The 19312-nt window shown below is 35.3% G+C and overlaps 1 protein-coding gene across 7 annotated transcripts in view; it reads right to left on the bottom strand.

Annotated features, from left to right (window-relative positions):
• Positions 1 to 19312, bottom strand: part of St7 (suppression of tumorigenicity 7) — a 279048-nt gene that overhangs the window by 222332 nt on the left and 37404 nt on the right. Inside the window, exon 2 of one of the 7 annotated variants that reach the window (XM_071612738.1) lies at positions 15520 to 15554. The exons of 5 other annotated variants lie outside the window; for them this stretch is intronic. In XM_071612738.1, the coding sequence (XP_071468839.1) occupies positions 15520 to 15547 (28 nt within the window). In that variant the 5' untranslated portion in view covers positions 15548 to 15554. Of the gene's footprint in view, positions 1 to 1887; positions 2237 to 15519; positions 15555 to 19312 lie in introns of those variants that run through there. One more of the 7 variants, XM_071612745.1, reaches the window with a different exon arrangement.

Here is a 19312-nt window from a genome sequence, read left to right as displayed (position 1 = left end):
TTTTAAAATAACCTCCACAAGTTGGAAATCAAAAGCTTAGAAAGCTATGCCTCAAAACACAAAGAAAATCTACTTGTCTCAACTCTGAGCACTTTAACCCAAGTTAAGTCTAAAGAAAGCAGGCCATTTTCAACCTTTTATGTTCCTTAACAGAATGAATCTACCTATGTATGGGTTTCTAGAGACAAGTAAGCAATTTAAAAAAAAAAAAAAAAAAAACCTAATATTCAGTAAAAGCAAAAAATGTCGAAAACCTGTGTGATAGTATTCTGTCCTCTGAATGGTATTCTGTTCTGTTTAGTAATGTGTGGTAGCTATGGACACCAAAAGCAGCCAGAAATTTTCAAATATACCATATAGAGTATAGACGCTATTATCAAAAGATCAAGTTTGATGATCAAGAAAGGCTGTATTTTTGCTTGGTAAAACAGGCCAGACAGTCCAAGAACCCAAAGACTCCCACACTGAGTTTCAACTTCCATTTTCAGCTAAAATAATTAATATTAAAATAACAGGACTAATTTTCCTTTAGTATTCAGAATAGATATTTCTGTCCATATCTAGAGTCCTACTTAAGTAAAATTCCATGACTGAAATGAAACTGGGAGATGGTTACTGACACTTAATGATCTATTTCTATTTCCTGAATGACAATAATTCCAAATTTACCAGTAAGTAAATTTAAAAATTATTTTTAAGTTATTAGGAAATAATACTATCACCTGATGAATAAAACATTACATCTCACTATTATTTTGTCTTAAACTTGATTAGGCAATGTGGTAGTTTCAGAGATGGGAAGCTTCTACAATGAAATGACAAAATTAACCTGTAAAAGAGTCGATCAAGAAACAAAAGAATTGAGGAGTACTAGCTCTCAAATGCTACTATTCTCCAACAATCATCAGCTATGCAAATTGTAACACTGACACCTGAGATCAAAAAGTAAAGGTCAAATTACAAATTCAAAATAAATAGATGTCCTAAATTTCCTGCCTTAACCCTCTTTCCCCTGCAAAGCCAGAGTGGTGCCAGTGTTTGACGTTCTAGCCCAGCAGGTTGAGTCTCCATAGACATTCTTAACTATAACCTTTGCTTATAGATGATGAAAAAATACCGTGCAGAGCCTGTACAACTGCATTGACAAGTAACATTATTCTATACCCAACATTAAATAATCATCAAATGGGTTGGTAATAATTTTTAAAAACCAACTTTAGGTGTCTATAACTGTTATCCAAGCTCAGCCCATTGTGCAGGGCCTGCTCTGCACCAAAGCAATTTCACTGTATAAGTTTTAAGACAGATATGATGCTGCTGGATTGTGCTGCCAGGCAAAATATCAAAACTGAAGCCACTGTAGGAAAAATCCACCTTAAAAATAAAGGTATTTCTTATTCTTTTGTAATATACACATAACATTTACTCTTATGTTTTTATAGACTTATAAAAAGGAAGAGTGTAAAATAATACCTTTTTCTCTCCTCAGATGAAAATTGTAAGCCCTTCTTCCCAGTCTTATAAACACTATCATCTCAGATCCTTCCAGCATCTATTTTAGGGTTTAAGCATCATTATGGGTCCACAAACAATAGATCAGTGACAGGCCTGATCCCATCAATTAGCACGTTCCAGGGAGGCTGCCTGGATCCTATCTTGTTACCTCCCTCTTGGAGGCCTGGTTTTGAGCACAGTGACATCCCTAACCTTAAGAATGAATAACCCAGTTAAGGGGAGTCCCTTCTCTGAGACCAGTTCCTCTATAATTAGAGCCAAAATACAAATGGTGTTAATGACCTAAGGTAAATTGGTATGAACTCCAAGCCAATGAAACCATGACAGCAAGCAGATTTCTCAAAAGCAGAGAAGTGGAATCCATTTACTTACATGAAGATTCAGTGCCAAACATGGCTGGCTCCAGAAGCTGCTTTTTAAAAAATTAGAAGAATGAGGGGGGAAAAAAAGGAAGGAAGAAAATCAAGGAGAGTGTGGTTGTGAGTGGAGAGATGAGCTGGCTACACAGCAGGGGTCATGAAGCCAGACAATGCAGTCCGAGCTGTGTCCAGCTGCCAGATTCAGGATTCAGTTTTCAGTTTTCTCCCGTGTGATTGAAAAGCATGGTCTCCTACAGCACCCAAAACCGAAAGGCAGCTTTTGAAAATCCACCAGGCAAAGGAAAGCCGACGTGGCTCTTCTGGGATGCGGTGAGGCAGGACTAGGTAGGAGCAGGGGCAGGACTGGGAGCAGCAGCAACAGCGGATACTGCAATCCTCAGCCCTGCCGTAGCAGTAAGACAATAGCAGGGCTTATGCATACGCTGGATGACGTCAGGGACACTGCACAGACTGACTGCGCGGCTTGAGCCAGAGGCTCCAAGGGCTTCAGGGAGCAGTGTGATTCAAAGGGGAATTCCTTCGTCATAAAATGCACAACACCAAAAACCACATATACATTCCCCTCCTAAGGAGCTCTTCATCCCTGTGATGCTATACAGTAAGAGATCTCAAAGAAATTTAAACACTAGCTTTACAGAAACTAACCACACAGATATGCAGATCAGGGTTCTTGATTTTATTGCAGCAAACCAAACTTTTCAAGGGAATTAAGAATATCAGAAATGAGGGGGGTGGGAATCCACCTTTTAAAAGCAATTACAGAAAAGTTCAAAGTTATTTTCTCTAAACTTAAGGTAGATTAACAAATCAAGGATTATACACTCAATCACAAAGAAATGGAAATATGCATACTACTGCACACATATTCTGGGAATTTACATGCACTTTATAAATGTACCAAAAAATAACTCTGTAAGTGCTCTAAGCACTGCTTGGCATACAATGAGCACTCAAATGCTAGCAATTACATTATCACTTATTTTGCAACTATTATTCATATGTGAAAACCACTGCTCTAGAAATACACTTATACTCATATATTTCTCCTATCTTGTTTTTTTGCCTTATTTTTCTTAATTTTGCCTTATGAGAATTACAGTCAATTTTCAGAAAAATCCAGATGTTTTAAGTTTATGTGCACATACCTGTATATTATAGCTGTGTATTGGTGGGCATTTGTGATATATATATATATATATATATATATATATATATATATATATATATATATATATATTAATCTACTCACACAAAGAGACAATTGATAACTTTCTCTTGACTCACTGAAAAAATAAAAGTTTTCTTGCATTATCATATTATTAGAAACCTGTATGAAAAACATACATAACATACTAGAAGATACAAACTTTCATTAGAATGTTTATTCAACACAAGCAAGGAAAGAAGTTTTAATGTTTTAAAAATACTGTAATGCACAAAATGTATGAGTATGTGTGTGCATATGTATATAATCATATATCCCCCACTTTTAAATCATACACAGCAGGAAGTTCAAGAGTTTAAGTCTCCTCTCTACCCATTCATTCAAGGTATATACCTTTTCCAATAATTTCTTTTTTTACAAAGATCTGTCAATATAAAAAGTTTTCAAACATTAAACTGAGATATGAATATAGAATTTAAAATTATCAAACGTGATGATCATTATTATCCAAAGTACATGTATGAAGACACAAATTGGTGTGAGTATACTATGTATGCAATTTTTCAATATGAAAAATTGAGCTCTGTATATGTAATAAGAATTGTAATGCATTCTGCTGTTATATATAAATAAAAATAAATAAATAAATTTTTTTTTAATTAACCATCTAAAAATATCATCAGTAGTTTTTCTGGTCAGTATGTGTAGCTCTATCTCATGAAGAAAGTGTGATGATGCTATATAAATTACAGAACAAACCTCTGTTATAAAAAAGAATAACAATAGCTAGTATTTACTTTATGCTGAGCACTATTCAGGGAACTTCACATGTATTAACTAATTTAATCTTTATAAACAAACCTATGAGATAGATATCACTCTTATCCACATTTGACAGATGGTTGAATAATTTGCCAAGGTATTATGGTTTTGATGTGAGGTGTCCCCTCAGAAGCTTGCATGGGAGATAATGCAAGAGGTTCAAAGGAGAAATGATTGGTTTGTGAGAGTCTTAACCTAATCAGTGTTTTAATCCCCTGATAGGAATTGAGTGGTAACTGAAGTGGTAGGGTGTGGCTGGAGGAAGTGGGAATTGGGGGGCATGGCTTTGGCATGTAGAGATCTCCCTCTCTGCTTTCTGATCATCATGTGAGCTGCTTCCCTCTGCCACACACTCTGTCATGATGCTCAGCCTCAACTCAAGCCCCAAGGAATGGAGCCTGCTGTCCATGGGCTGAGACCTCTGAAACCATGAGCCCCCGAATAAACTTTTCATCTTCTGCAATTGTTCTTGCTGGATCTTTAAGTCACAGCAGCGAAAAAGCTGACTAAAATGCAAGGTAATGCAGATGGTAAATGACATGCTGGGATTCAAACCCAGGCAGTCCGATTCCAAAGCAAGGCTCTGAACCACTCTGCCACAAAATCTCTTGAAAAATGAATAAATAACTGACAAAATTATATGGCATTTTAAAGACTCAACTGTAATAAAGAGAAATGAAAATGTAAAGGGGAAAAAATCCTTAAAAGAGAAATGTCACCAAAGAAAACTAAAAGTGACAGAAATTTTTTTTAAAAAAACTGCAGTGTTAATAAAATTGAAAATTAATAAAAATACACCCCTCTAAAAATAATCAGTCAAGTCAATACAAAGGGGGAATATAATAATAGTGTTTAGATGTAACTGTAGGAAGTGGGAAATTCAAAATGTTTGAATCTTAAAGCCAGGAAATTATCTTATGGAAGTTGTCTTTTATTTTTATTAATTATTTTTCCAGGGGGAAAAAAATCTCTTTTAAACTGCATATAAGAGATTGTATGTGAATACTCACTCAGTGGATGGATGTGGACATCAGAAAAGGGAAAGGAAAAGGAGAATAAGAGAATGATCCCTAGGTAGGAGGCATTCTCCAGCAGAGGCCACAATCTATTTGCAAAAAAGCTTTTACTAACCCATTCACATTGCTCTTTTTTTAACTCATTCATGATGGTGCATATATGAACATGAAAATGCATTTTCCTGAGAGCCTATATTTTCTTTGTGGCATAGACTTCTAAGAGTAAGTTAAAAGATGCAATACTCTTTTCAAGAAGTCTACTTTTCAACAACTAGAAACAGAATCAATATGCTAAAAAACATAAGGCACCTCACTTGCCAATAACACTAGACACAAATCATAGGAGTCATCCTATGAAGGCTTCTGCATACTGAAAGCCTGAGGTATTTATAAATACTTTAGAAGGTCTATATCCATATCACTAAAGACCCATAGTGGACAAACATGGTTCCAGAAATTTAGTTTTTTCTCCAATTCTCTCCTCTAGTCAGTTCAGAAAACAACACAAATTTTAAGAAAATTGCCTAAGGAAAATGTATTGAAGGAGCAGGGCAGGGTGGCACATACCTGTAATCCCAGCAGCTGGGGGGGGCTGAGACAGGAGGATGGCAAGTTTAAAGCCAGCCTCAGCAATGGCAAGGTGCTAAGCAACTCAGTGAGACCCTGTCTCTAAATAAATACAAACTAGGGCTAGGGATGTGGCTCAGTGGATGAGTGCCCCTGAATTCAATGAATGAATGGAAGGAAGGAAGGAAGGAAGGAAGGAAGGAAGGAAGGAAGGAAGGAAGGAAGGAAGGAAATGTAATGAAGGAAAATGAAGGAGGAATAAAGCTGATCTAAAGTCCCTCACCATTCTGTCTTCAAAAATATTCCTAAACCAATGTGATCTTTGGATCCATTCTGTCTAATTGTCCCTGCATATGACCTTGCCCTTCCATTCATAAAGACAGTACTCTTAATTTCAGGATAACTTTAGCAATGAAAGAAAAGATTAACATTCATACTAATTTAGTGGTCAAGATAACTGTAAAATTAGAAAGCTATTAGTGAAAATCTTAAATTTAACAGTCACTTTTAAAGGAAATCCCATTCATGCATTCACTCAACAACTATTTTCTGGGAGCCTTCTGTTCATATTCTACAAGTGTAGCCACAAACTCACTCCCTTCCCCATGAAGGTTATGCTCTAGAGGGTAGGGCAGACAGAAGACAGACAAATATGTAACTTGTAAAGTGGATGTATATATTAGGGAGAAAGAGGAATTAGAAGAATGTGAATGACTCAACAAGAGGGTTGCTTTAGGTAAAACTGTCAGGTAGGGCCCTAAAATGGTGACATTTCAACAGAGACGTGAAACAGTGAGGTTAAACCACATGAATAACCTGGAAACAACATGAAAGGAAGAGTATGGAAAAGGCCAAAAAGAGGAGTATTTGAGGACACTAATATTTTTTTTACAATAAATCTATTCTTTTTTTAACTTAATTTTATTTATTTATATGTGGGACTGAGGATCGAACCCAGGGCCTTGCACGTGCAAGGCGAGCGCTCTACTGCTGAGCCATAACTCCAGCCCCAATAAATCTATTCTTGACTCATCAAATATCAGCTTTCTATTGGAAAGTATCTTCTTTAGTGCTATGATGATGCCATTAGTACAAAAACCGTTGTACTGAATTGTGCTGACTACAGAATAAATTTTCTTTTCTAATCTAAAATAATTTATTCTCCCATGAACTAAAAACATGAATTCTTCACTTCAAAGTTTAATAGACTAAAAAATAACTATATTTGCAAATGCATTCATGTTTATAAAAAACACTATATAAGATTATTCAAAATAGCTTCCTACCATACCTCACAGCTAATTTAATCAATGTACTTATGAATGTGGCAAAAACTTAAACCACATATTCTCTCTACAGCACACACAACAAATTTTAAAAGTGTTATATCTATGCATTTCTCTAAAGTCACTTACTTTGTTCACATTAAAGTTTTTATTTTCTTAATATTCCTGTTGATATCTGTTTGTTAAAGTTGTATATCTTAAAATATCAACTATTCATATATATAGTATTAGTTAAAAAGACAGAAGTGTTTTAATGGCAATATATAAGCAATTAAAAATGAAAGAACTAATCAATGACTGTTATTTGGGGGGAAAGGTAAAAATTTATTATGAAAAACATACTCATTGCTGAGCATAGTGGTGTAGGCTTGTAATCCCAGTAGTTCGGGAGGCTGAGGCAGAAGGATCGTGAGTTCAAAGCCAGCCTCAGGAATTTAGTGAGACCCTAAGCAACTCAATGAGACCCTGTCTCTAAATAAAATATTTTTTAAATGGGGAGGGAGGATTGGGGATGTGGCTCAGTGGTAAAGTGCCCCTGGGTTCAATCCCACTACCAAAAACAAAAAGTAAATATTCACAGGAAAACTATTCAGTAGAATTTTACAAATTTGATTTCTTTATATCTGGTTTCAAGTGTGTTCTTTCATGCTTCAAACTTCTAAAAGTAGGTAAAGTTAATTGCCCCAAATAGATTTGTATAAATCTATAACATCCTGCTTTAAGCCCTTCTCTGAAAGAAGTGTGTGTGTGTGTGTGTGTGTGTGTGTACGCTCTTTTCCTTTTAATAGGATTTTTTGTTCCACAATTCTGAAACAAAACTTACTGTGTGTATATTTAATATTTAATTCCCTGTAAGTTACTTATCCTAAATTAATCACAATTTGTATGCAATGGATTCATAGTAAGGAATAAATTGGTATATATTTTTAAAGTACACAAAAACCAATATAATTTTAAATACAAATTCAAATATTATAATTTAAGTCATTCTATATAGGCAGAATATATTTTAAATTACATTTTACCTGTATAATCCATAATGAATCAGTAAACAGGAACCCGTGTATTTTCCAAAGTGCAACTCTATCAGCCACAAAATGAACTGGCTCCCTGGACAGGCAAACTACTCTGGGAACGCCTCCCACCATGTGACACCAAGCTTACCACATTTCTTATCTCCAGCAACCACTGTGGCTTTCCTCCTTTTGACTGTTCTTTCAAAGTCATCCTTAGAAAAAAGTCTGTTTCATTTGTTCCCATTTCATCCCTGTATTATAAGGTTAAAACACTAGGGGGAAAAAATTCTTGTAGTTATCTAAATTAAAAAGAAGGTATTCATGTGTCATCCCACTTCTCAGGGTTATGAAGCTACACAGCCTGAAGGAGTCAGTGTCCAAATTCTTAGTCAGAATTTTGTTGTTCTGTTCATTCATGAGTACAGAGGCATACTTGATTTATTTGAAATGCACTTGATTAAATTGAAAACAAATCTAATAAAGGTAATGAAAAAACAATTCCTTGAAGTCTACCTAAAACCTTAACCTCCAAGCCATATATCAAAGTCATGAAACAGATATCAGCTGGAAAGGACATGTGGTCATTATTGAACAGACTCTATGTGTTGTAATCTTCAATGTCACATTGCCAAATACCCAAAGCCATCTTTTGCTTCACTGCCAACTGTTCTGATCTTGAGTATGTCCCAGCTAAAACTTTAAATTAACAATGGCTACTTCATCTTGGTACAACACTGCACCTCAACAAAGAATAAGATATAAATAAATAAAATGTTTCTCAATATTCCTTTTTTTTTCAAGCAACCTGAATGTTTGGACAATTTCCAAGTTAGAACTATTAAGCTACCAAATGGCAACTACATTGTAGAAGATATGGAACTGGCTGTTTGGAATGGTTCTGTTGGAGTAGTGGGGTGTTTTGTTCTGTTTTGCTTTTATTTTTGCTTTCCCTCCCACCAAATATGTTTCTCCAAAGGGTAATTATAAAGTTGACAGTACTTTAAAAATATGACTTGAAATCCAATATGATATCAAAAGCATGTTGTACAGAAATCTATAAATACTGAGCTAAATATTATTAACAGATTCCCTCCAATAATTTTGTCAGTCATCTAGTCATTGCTTCACTGCAACAGCAGAGCCCATCACACACCCACTCTGTGAAGTCAAAAGCTGTTAATTCTCCTCAATGTCTCCTGTCACTGCTGCTAAAAAGGCCCATCTCATTTTTTTCTCTTTACCTTGCCTTGTGTATAAATCGGGAAGCTTTTTATGAGCTGATAAAGTTTATTCCTGGTAATTAAGGTGTGCAAATTGTTAAAAAATTAACATCATGATTGTTATAAAACAGTAAGCTTAAAATACCCACAAATAACTATTTGAATTTCCACAAAGCTTACAAGTATGTGGAAGCATTGATTGCCATTATCAGATGTCACATGAAATGACATTTTGTGGCTTTTACAATTTAGTACTATTGGCATGGATTTTTAAAGTCCTTATCTAATTATTCAAGTAGTATTATTTTTAGTGATTTTATTCTTTCATATTCGATCATTCTTGTTTAAATCACAGATAGTTTAAGGAAATTCATATTATTAACAGCAAGAAAATAATGAAAAAAATCTGAGTTGGAAAGACAGATGGGGGCTGGGGATGTGGCTCAGTGGTAGACTGCTTACCTGGAAAGCATGAGGCCCTGGGTTCAATCCCCAGTCCAAAAAAAAAAAAAAAAAAAGAGGAAAGACAGATGGGTAGATAGATATAAAACCTATAATACAACCTACTTACAGTGAAGTGATTTACCATAGTTCAGAAATCCAACAGAATGGTTAAAAGCCAGGTTTTGAGTCAGACAGAGAAGATTCCAATCTCACCTTAGACATTTATTATCTGTTAAGCAAGTTTTAAAATCTCTCTGAGCCTTAGTATACTCATAAGTTGACAAAGGGCCTCAATCAATGCCTGGAAATAATAACTATAATATGTAGATACAACTTTGTGTGCACCAGGAATTATTCTAACTTATATATTAACTTATGTAACATTTACAATAGCCCCATAAAGTATATTCCCATTTTATAGATGAGAAAAGTAAGGAATAGAAAATCAGTAACTTAACTTGCCTATAGTCACACACTATAATTAACAGAGCCAGGATTCAACCCAAGTAGCCTAGCTCAAAGTCCTTGTGCTTAACCACTGTACAGCACTGCCTCTAGATGATCAATAAATGGAGTACATGATCAATAAATGGAAGCAAAAAAAGGAAAATCATTCAAAACTCTAGGTTCAATCTTCCCAGTAAAACTGACCTATAGCTTGCCAAATATTTCAATTCAAGTCTATAAAAATTATCTTTATGCTACTTTCAATTCTAACCTATGGAAAAATTAGAAAGGCAGAATAAAAGAAATAATGTTTAAAGTCACTATAATAGCTTAAAATGAGAGTTACATTAGCCACATAAGCAGAAATAAATACTCAGGGACAAAAAGTGATAACTATAAAAGGATCTATAGTACTCACTGCACACCCAACAAATACCAAGTCCTTTTCTACTCAGTTCTCCAGATGTCACGGTAGATATTGCTGGCCTGGACACTATGAATACTTTGGGCAGGTTCATCTCACTAAAACTTCAAAGCTTGCTCAGAGAGCCTTCAACCAGAACCCCCTGATCATCTCCTCAAGGATCTTTTCTATTTCCATGTCACCCTCAGCAAATGTGACTTGCTAATGTGCCTAGATGCCTCCTCCCAATCACATCATAGTCCTCCCAAACTGTATAACAATTTATCTAGTCAGAGGTTCTTCCCGAGTCACCATTTCTGGCTTATGGGCCAGGGGCCACTGTTGTAACTACAATTTACTGAGTCATCAAAGGTTATAATAAGTGCACACTACACCCCCTAAACCCCATCCCAGATTCCTACTACAATTTCAATCTTCGTGATCTAACAAGGAAGAGGTACCCTTATTGAATCAAGAGACCTGGGGTCTAACCAACACTGCTGTTCATTACCACTCTGGTCTGAGATAAGTCCTGTGTCTGTTCCTTCACTGGTGAGATGAGGAGGCTAAACAGGATGATCCCTAAAATCCAATCTAATTCTAATGAGCTAGAGTTCTACTTCAAACCCATTATAGCTGGATGAGAAAACTCAAGTAACTCCATTCCTACTTAGCTAGTCTGTACTGTCCCTTCTATATTGTTAGAGCTTTTGAAACAGTCGTCTCACAGGTGGGATATCACAATACCAGATGTATTGTGCTACTCCAGGGCACTTATGTTGAATGCTGAAGTTCACAGGAAACCTCTTCTTGTTCACAGACACACTGTTCCTTTCTAGACAGGTCCCAGGTAAATAAGCATGAGAATGAGTAGAAAAATACACACTCATAAAACACAACTAAAAATAGCTGTTGGAGGCCTTGCCTGCTGGCGGGTTCATGGCCTTGTGGATCACAGCTCTTAGGACCACGCAGCGTTGATGCCAGTAATGAAGTTTGTGATGGAGACCCTCCTTGCAGGACTTGAGACAGCCAGACAAGGAGTGCCCACCATTCTGTAGTGACAGCTCCAGGGCAGAGATACAGCTCTCCTCCCTTTGCCCTGCATGGCTTTCCTACCCGAAGTAGTTTCTGACACTTGAGTCCATGGCTCTTGACCCTACCCAGAGGAGGAGAAGAGCACAGCTCCCTTCTCACTCTTCCATCTTAGCTCTGAAAATTGTAAATTTACCATAATAACTTACATTCCCAGTCCATACAATAACTCACTTTGCTATTCAAGGTTTAAAAACCCCAGGGCTAAATTACAAAAGCTCACCCTGTTTTTTTCACATTTGAGAAATAATATGGGATTTCCTCTCTAGTCTTGATTCTCACTTTCATGAGCATGTTAGAGCTAAGCCAAATGCCTTAAGGGTATGCCTCATCCCACTTCCCTTTACCGATGAAATTAGAACAAACTTTATCTAAGACATCTCATCTTGCCTTTCTTCATCTTGCCTTTCTCCCAGGCTTCTTACCACCCACTCCAGCTTGATCTGGCCTCAGCATTTCCTTTCCACACTCTGTCATTCTTCATTGACCTTGCTTACTGCACCAGAGGCTATCCCAACCTGTGAGAAGGCACCACTGTAAAAAGGATTTTCTGCAAAAAGAAAATTCCTACAGAGTTAGCCCAACTCCTCCCATTAGTGAGCTCTACTGCCCATTACTCAAAAATTTAAGTGAAGACAGATGAACATCCAGCACCAACCAGATAACAAAACAGATCTATGATATGAGGAGGTAATTCAACTGCTCACCTCAATGCCATGACCCAGACCAGTGCTATCTGATCTCTATGCAAAGAACCAAGTCACAGACTCATCCTCAGCACACCAAGTTATACTGTAATATTATGTGCATGTATTAATATGTAACAACAAATCCCACTATTATATATAATAATGATTCACACACAAAAAAAAAAAATCATCCCTAATGGGCACAAAATCACAGTTATAAGCAAAGGCACAAGTATTATCTGATAAAAGATCTGCTTTACCAAACACCAAATCTTCAGACAAGGGCTCTTTCTGGATGAACAACATCTATTTATTATGATTTTAAAACATGGTGGAAGAATCCAAGGCTGTCAGTGGTCACAAAGCACAAACCTTTATTACAAAGTAGCAAGGCAGGCCTCTCTTCCTTCATGGGCCTCAAGGGAACTGACACAAAGTAACCACAGCTGGAAGGAGTGGGAAGCAACTTTCATAAGAGGTAAAGTATAATATTCTAACCATTAATATTTTTACTGTATCAAAGATAATTATAAAAAGACATTATTTTAAGTATTTAAAGCTAACCATTAAAAAAACAACACACTATCTTAATGTAAAATTAGGAATTATGAGAAACATGACTAAAGTTACTAAAATGTCTTATAAAATATAAAAGATTAATATATTTTCTTCCTACTAATAGAAATGCAACAATAAATATGTTTACTCAGTCTATACTCTGACAGTAAAAGTCATATACATTTGAATCAATACTCTAGTGTGAATATAAGAGTCCAAATCCAGGTTTCTATAACCAACAGGGAGGTATGCAAGCCAGACAGATCCCTCTGTAGAAAAGCTTCTTGAGGCAAACCAAAGACCTTTCTGTATGCTCTTTGATCTGTTCGCCTGGTTGGCAAAAAGAACCACTGGAAAATAAGCAAAGGAAGTCATGAAAAATAATCATGAATGGACTACTGTGGGTGTCCCAGAGACAAAAACAGTGGAGAAATTCTTCAAGAAACATGGTAGTATCCAGCTAGAGTTCTAGGTAAGCAAAGAAGGTCACAGATTTCCATGATACTCCAAAACGTAAATTATTCTTGCTATTTTACAGGAATTGGAAAACTCTTTCTTCAAAGGGCCAAACTGTAAATATTTTATATTTTGTGGTGCCATCAGTTTCTATCACAACTATCAAACTCTGCTATTTTAATCCAAAAGTAGCCATAAGCAATATATATGTGAATAAATATAGAAATGTTCTAATAAAACTTTATAGTCTCCAAAACTGAATTTCTTATCATTTTCACATATCACAAAATATTATTCTCCTTTTGAATTTTCCTAACCATTTAAAACTATTTAGAAAACATTCCCAGCTTACAAACCATACAAAAATGAGCAGCCCATGAATAGTTTGCGAACTTCTGTTCTATCATTGTTACTGTAGTTGGTTTGAACTTTCTCTGAAAGAGTAATAATCTTCAATTAGATCTCTGCCATTGACTAGACTAACAAACTTAATGGATTCCATTAACTGATGGACCAGGACTGGTAACTCAAGAAAACTTACATTCCAAGTCCTTTCATTTCTTGTGATACTGTGAGAACACCTGGTCCTGACAGCCCACACTAACTTGTTCCTTCCCTATCTCACATTTACAGTATGAAACACAAGCAATAGTAAGTTTGGTATGAAAAACTAAAAAACTGCTTCTGTTCACTAACATGGGTGAAAAAGAATTCTTGAGAAGTAAGAAATTAAAGATCAGGCTGGAGATATAGCTCAGTTGGTAGAATGCTTGCCTCATATGTACAAGGTCCTGGGTTCAATCCCCAGCACCACAAAAATAGAAAGAAATTAAAGATTACATCCTAAATGCACAGTTAACTACTTGGTAGGTGTTTCAGGACAGAACCTCATTTATGAAATTATAAAGTTTAGATTATTTCTGAGGTATAGTCCTAAAATACAACAATTTGGTAATGAGCTACACTGATCTTGATATCAGACCCAGCTCATTGGAGGGTTTCAGCATATTTCTACCAAAGTTCACGTGGATGACATTTTCACTTCTCATTATACTTCAGATAAGAGGCAGATAATTTCCTCTTTGTTCTTCCATCTTTAACCTTTTGAAAGGCCATTGAAAAATCTCTTTCTGACCAGGACAACTACTATTTTCTTAGAAATAACCCAGCCTTAACATAGTAAAGTATAATACTTGGTGAATGTTTTTAGAGACAGATATTTGTGCCTGCCAAATGGCAGCAGCTTCCCTACAACAAAAACAAAAAGTCAAGTCTTTCACTTTCACCAAAATTTGTCTTCAGAACTGCTTCATTTTTCCACAATAATCACACTCTTGACCTATATAAACCACACTGCATATGTCTGATTCTAGAATCAAACAGTCCTGGACTTCGTCCCTGGTGCTGTTCCATATCAATTGAAAATTATTCTCCTTTCAGCCTCAGTTTCTCCATCTGTAGAACAGGGATGCTACATTTGGTATAGGTTGAGCATCCATAATCTAAAAATTTGAAATCTGCAATGCTTGAAAATTCAAAGCATTTTTAGAGTACAAATGACACTCTGGAATGGAAAATTTTACACCTGGACTCATGAAAGTCAAAATGCAGGTGTACTAAAAATATTGTATAAATTTATCTTCAAGCTATGTGAATGAGGTATATATGAAATATCAACAATTTTTGTGTCTAGATTTCTCTATCCCCAAGATATGCCATTATAAATATGCAATATTCCAAAATCTGAAAAAAATCTGAAAATTAAAACACTTGGTCACAAGCATTTCAGATAAGGGATGGTCAACTTGTAGAAATGGAGGTGATATATATATATAAAAAAAGAGTATATAACTATTGATGTGTGAAGACATCTGCAGCATATTATTGGGTAGAAAAAATAATTTATAAATAGAAATAATATGGCTATATTATGGAGTTTTTTAAAGAGCGGATAATAAAAAAATAAAATAGAAATTTTGTATATGTTATGACATGTAAGAACCTCGAGGACATTATGGCTGTTTTGAGATAAACCATTATGAAATAAATTAGTCACACAAAGACATGACCCCATTTATATGAGGTACCCAATATAGACAAATTCATAGAGACAAAAAATAGAATGTCAGTTGCCAGAGGCTGGGGAAAGAGAAAAATGAGAAATTGTTGTTTAGTTGACATAGAACTTCAGTTTTATAAAATAAGAGTCCTGAAGATTGGCTGCACAGCAATGTGAAGATACTTAAAACTAATGAACTGTGCTCTTAAAAATGGTTAAGAGGACCAGGTTTGGTGGCACACACCCAAAATACCAGCTACTCAAGAAGCTGAGGCAGAAGGATCACAAGTTCAAGGCCTGCCTGGGCAACTCAGTGAAACCCTGTCTCAAAGTAAAAAATAAAAAGGGGGTAGGGATGTAGCTTAGTGGCAGAGTGCTTACCTAGCATAGATGAAGCTCCCGGCTCCATCGCAGCACTGAAAAAAAAAATGGTTAACAGGATAAATCTTATGTATATTTGACCACAATTAAGCTTCTACACAGCAAAAGAAACAAGAGCTTAAAGTACAAGCCTACAGACTGGGAGAAAATCTTTGTCACCTGCTCCTCTGGTAGGGCATTAATATCCAGAATAAATAAAGAATTACAAAACTGGACACCAAAAAAACAAACAGCCCAATTAATAAATAGGCACAAATAATTAACAGACACTTCTCAAAAGAAGAAATGTAACTGGCCAACAAATATATGAAAAAAAAAATGTTCAACATCTCTAGCAATGAGGGAAATGCAAATCAAAACTACACTGACATTTCATCTCACTCCAGTCAGAATGATAATTATCAAGAACACAAGTAACAATAAATGCTAGTGAGGATGTGAGGGAAAAGATAAACTCATAAGTTGTTGGTGGGACTGCAAATTAGTGTAACCACTCTGAAAAGCAGTATGGAGATTTCTCAAAAAACTAGGAAAGGAACCATATGATTCAGCTATCCCACTGCTTGGTATATATATCCAAAAGATCCAAAATCAGCATACTGTAGTGATATATGAATATCAATATTTATAGCAGTGAAATTCACAATAGCTAAGTTGTGGAATGGATAAAGAAAATATGGTGTATATATACAATGGAATATTACTGAGCCATAATTAATGAAATTATGACATTTTTCTGGTAAATGTATGGAACTGGAGACTATCATGCTAAGTGGAATAAGCCAATCCGAAAAAGTCAAAGGTCAATTTCTTTTTTTTCCCCCTGATCTGTGGAAGCTAGACCAAAATAAAGAAAGAGAGAGAGAGAAAGAAAAGGAAAAGTGGGGGCGGGGGTGGAGGCAGATTCCATCAAAATAGAAAAAAAGACCAATGGACTAGATGAAAGAGAATAAAGGGAAATAAATAAAAAGAAATAAAGGGAAAGGAGAAGGGAGGGGATAAGGGAAGAACAGAGGAATGAATCTGACCTAACTTTCCTACATACATACATGAATGTACCACAGTGAGTCTATCATGTAAATCCACAAGACACTAACCAAAAAAAATCTGAGTAAATAACAGGAAGATCAGTAGAGGAAAGACAACAGGGAGAGGGAGGAGAGAAGGGAAAGAGGAAATACCAAGGACTGAATTCAAGTAAATTATATTTCATACTTTTTTAAATTATGTAAAAATAAATTCTAGGGCGCTAGAAATATAGCTCAGTTGGTAGAGTGCTTGCCTCACTATACACAAGGCCCTGGGTTTGATCCCCCCCGCCCAGCACCGCAAAAAAAATGAAATAAAAAATAAATCCTAATGTTATGTATGACTAAAAAGAAACAATAAAAATCAAAATAAAAAAGAAATTTTAAAAATAAATGAATTTTTTAAAAATGTAAACTATACAGTCAATATTTCTGACAGTAGAATTGCTGATGGTTTTCACTTTGGACTTTATATTAATTTCTTCATTATTACAAAAGCAACACAAGCTCACTATGAAAAGCACTCTGCCCACCTTAAAGAGGAAAAAAAGCATTATCATTTTAAGCCTAAAAGCTGTGAAATCTAGTAGCTAAAGAACAAATTAGTCTCAAAATACATTAAGACTACTATAACCAGAAACTATATATTTAGAATCAGAAAAACTAGCTAAAAGAATTATAAAAGGATAAAGGCTTAGCAAAGATTAGGTATATTTTTGTTCTTAAATTTGTTAAAATGTTAATTTTAAATGGCAGTTATGCAAAGTTTATACAAATTTGTTGTAAATAAAAACATTATATAGCATAAATAATTAAAATTTTATATTTACTCTTATGCCTAGTGATGCTTATTGAGTGAATAAATGAACAAGCTTGAGTAAAAAGCAACTTAAATATTAGAAAACACAGGAATCATTCAGAATAGATGACTATGTTATTCAACTACCCACTGATGACAGTACCTTAAAACACAAGGGAGATGAGTAGGATTTGAAAAAGTTAATGGCTGAAATTTTAAAAGTTAAGATGTAAGTAAGAGGGTGACATACTCACAATAGCTGCCCTCCTTCAAAAGCTTTATTATTTCCAATAAACATGGACACTTCTTTAAAAAGGTACACTGGCTCTACTTATAAACGGACCATGAAAAAGACGAGATGGGGAAAGTACTAGGATTAAAGCAAGATCTCTCTTTGGATCCTTGTTTAGGCAACTGTTGTGCCTCGGCTTTCTGACACAAGAAAGAGGCTGCCCTGAAGTTCACATGGAGATAATGAAAAAAGTACCCTGTAAATGGAAAAATGTCAGGAGTTGGTATTGCTTATTATTATAAATTAAGCTACAATTATTGACTTTCTTAAATAATAAAACATCTTGGGTTAGGGATATAGCTCAGTTGATAGTGTTTGTCTCATATACACAAGGCCCTGGATTCAATCCTCAGCACCACAAAAATAATAGTGATAATAATAATAATAATAGTAATAATGATAATAATAATGAATCATGTCTATGTATAATCAATGTATTTATATCAAACAAACAAAATACATAAGCTTTTTGAATATTAAAATGCCTGATTAAAGTCAGAGGATCTCCTTCAGGGGAACCATTCTTTCAAAAGTAACTCCATCTTCTCAATTCTATTCTGATTCTTTTCCCAGGACATCCCTGCCCCCTCTTTCTACTTAGCAGAGACACGTCCTACATACTTTTCATGAGCATAATTTATTTTTGTATTGATGTCTGGGAATTCAGAAGCACACTGGATCTTAAAACAGTCCTCCATGTTAGTCACTGTTTCCATAGCCCATGAGTACTTAGGAGGAAGTGTAATGTGCAAAGAAGGAACTGAATCTCATGGGACCTCTCAGTAATGTCCGTTAACATTTCATGAAAAATTTGACACGTAGCTTTATGAAAACTGAAAATGTTTTTATATTAACAGTAACAACCAATGTGAACACAGAGAGGAAAACGAGTCATTTATGACTTACTTTAGACAGGAGATAACTGAAAGGGAAGTGGGTTGACACTGGGGCAATCAATGATTTGTAGATTTTACTACTTTATCCAGTGTTAAAATAATATTGGATTTTATGTTCATGTAATATGACTTCCTAACATCAAAAACTTGTTCTCATAATAAGTTGTAAGTAAATGATGATACATGAGATGGAAGTGTTTCAAATTATTTTAACAGCATTACAATGTATTAACAAACACATCCCACTTCAGTAAAATTATATCCAACAGCATTTCCTTAAGATGTAAAAGATGAGCCAGGGACAGTGGTGCAGGACTGTAATCCCAGGGACTTGGAAGGCTGAGAAAGGAGAATTGCAAGTTCAAGGCCAGCCTCAGCAACTAAGCAAGATTCTCAGCAACTTAGCAAGACCCTGTCTCAAAAAAAGGAAGATACTAGGAATGTGTGCATTTTTTCTTTTAAAAGCATACATTAAGAGAGATGATATCATAATGAACAAAACACAAAGGGCAGTGAACTTCCAGGCATTATATAGCAGCAACATATTTAAATATAGCCATGTTTCAAAAATAGCTGGAAAGGAAAACATAAAACATGACAATTTCCCACACACTACCTAAAGCACTCCTAACTTCACTTAAATCGTCCTTATAGCAGTACAGATTAAAGGGTTGGGGCTGGGACTCAGTGGTAGGTTTGATCCTCAGCACCACATAAAAATAAAATAAAGGATTGTGTCCATGTACAAGTAAAACATAAATATTTTTTTAAATACAAA

Source organism: Marmota flaviventris, chromosome 1 (genome assembly GCF_047511675.1).
Source record: "Marmota flaviventris isolate mMarFla1 chromosome 1, mMarFla1.hap1, whole genome shotgun sequence".
NCBI lineage: Eukaryota > Metazoa > Chordata > Mammalia > Rodentia > Sciuridae > Marmota > Marmota flaviventris.
This window is presented reverse-complemented; position numbering and strand designations above follow the sequence as displayed.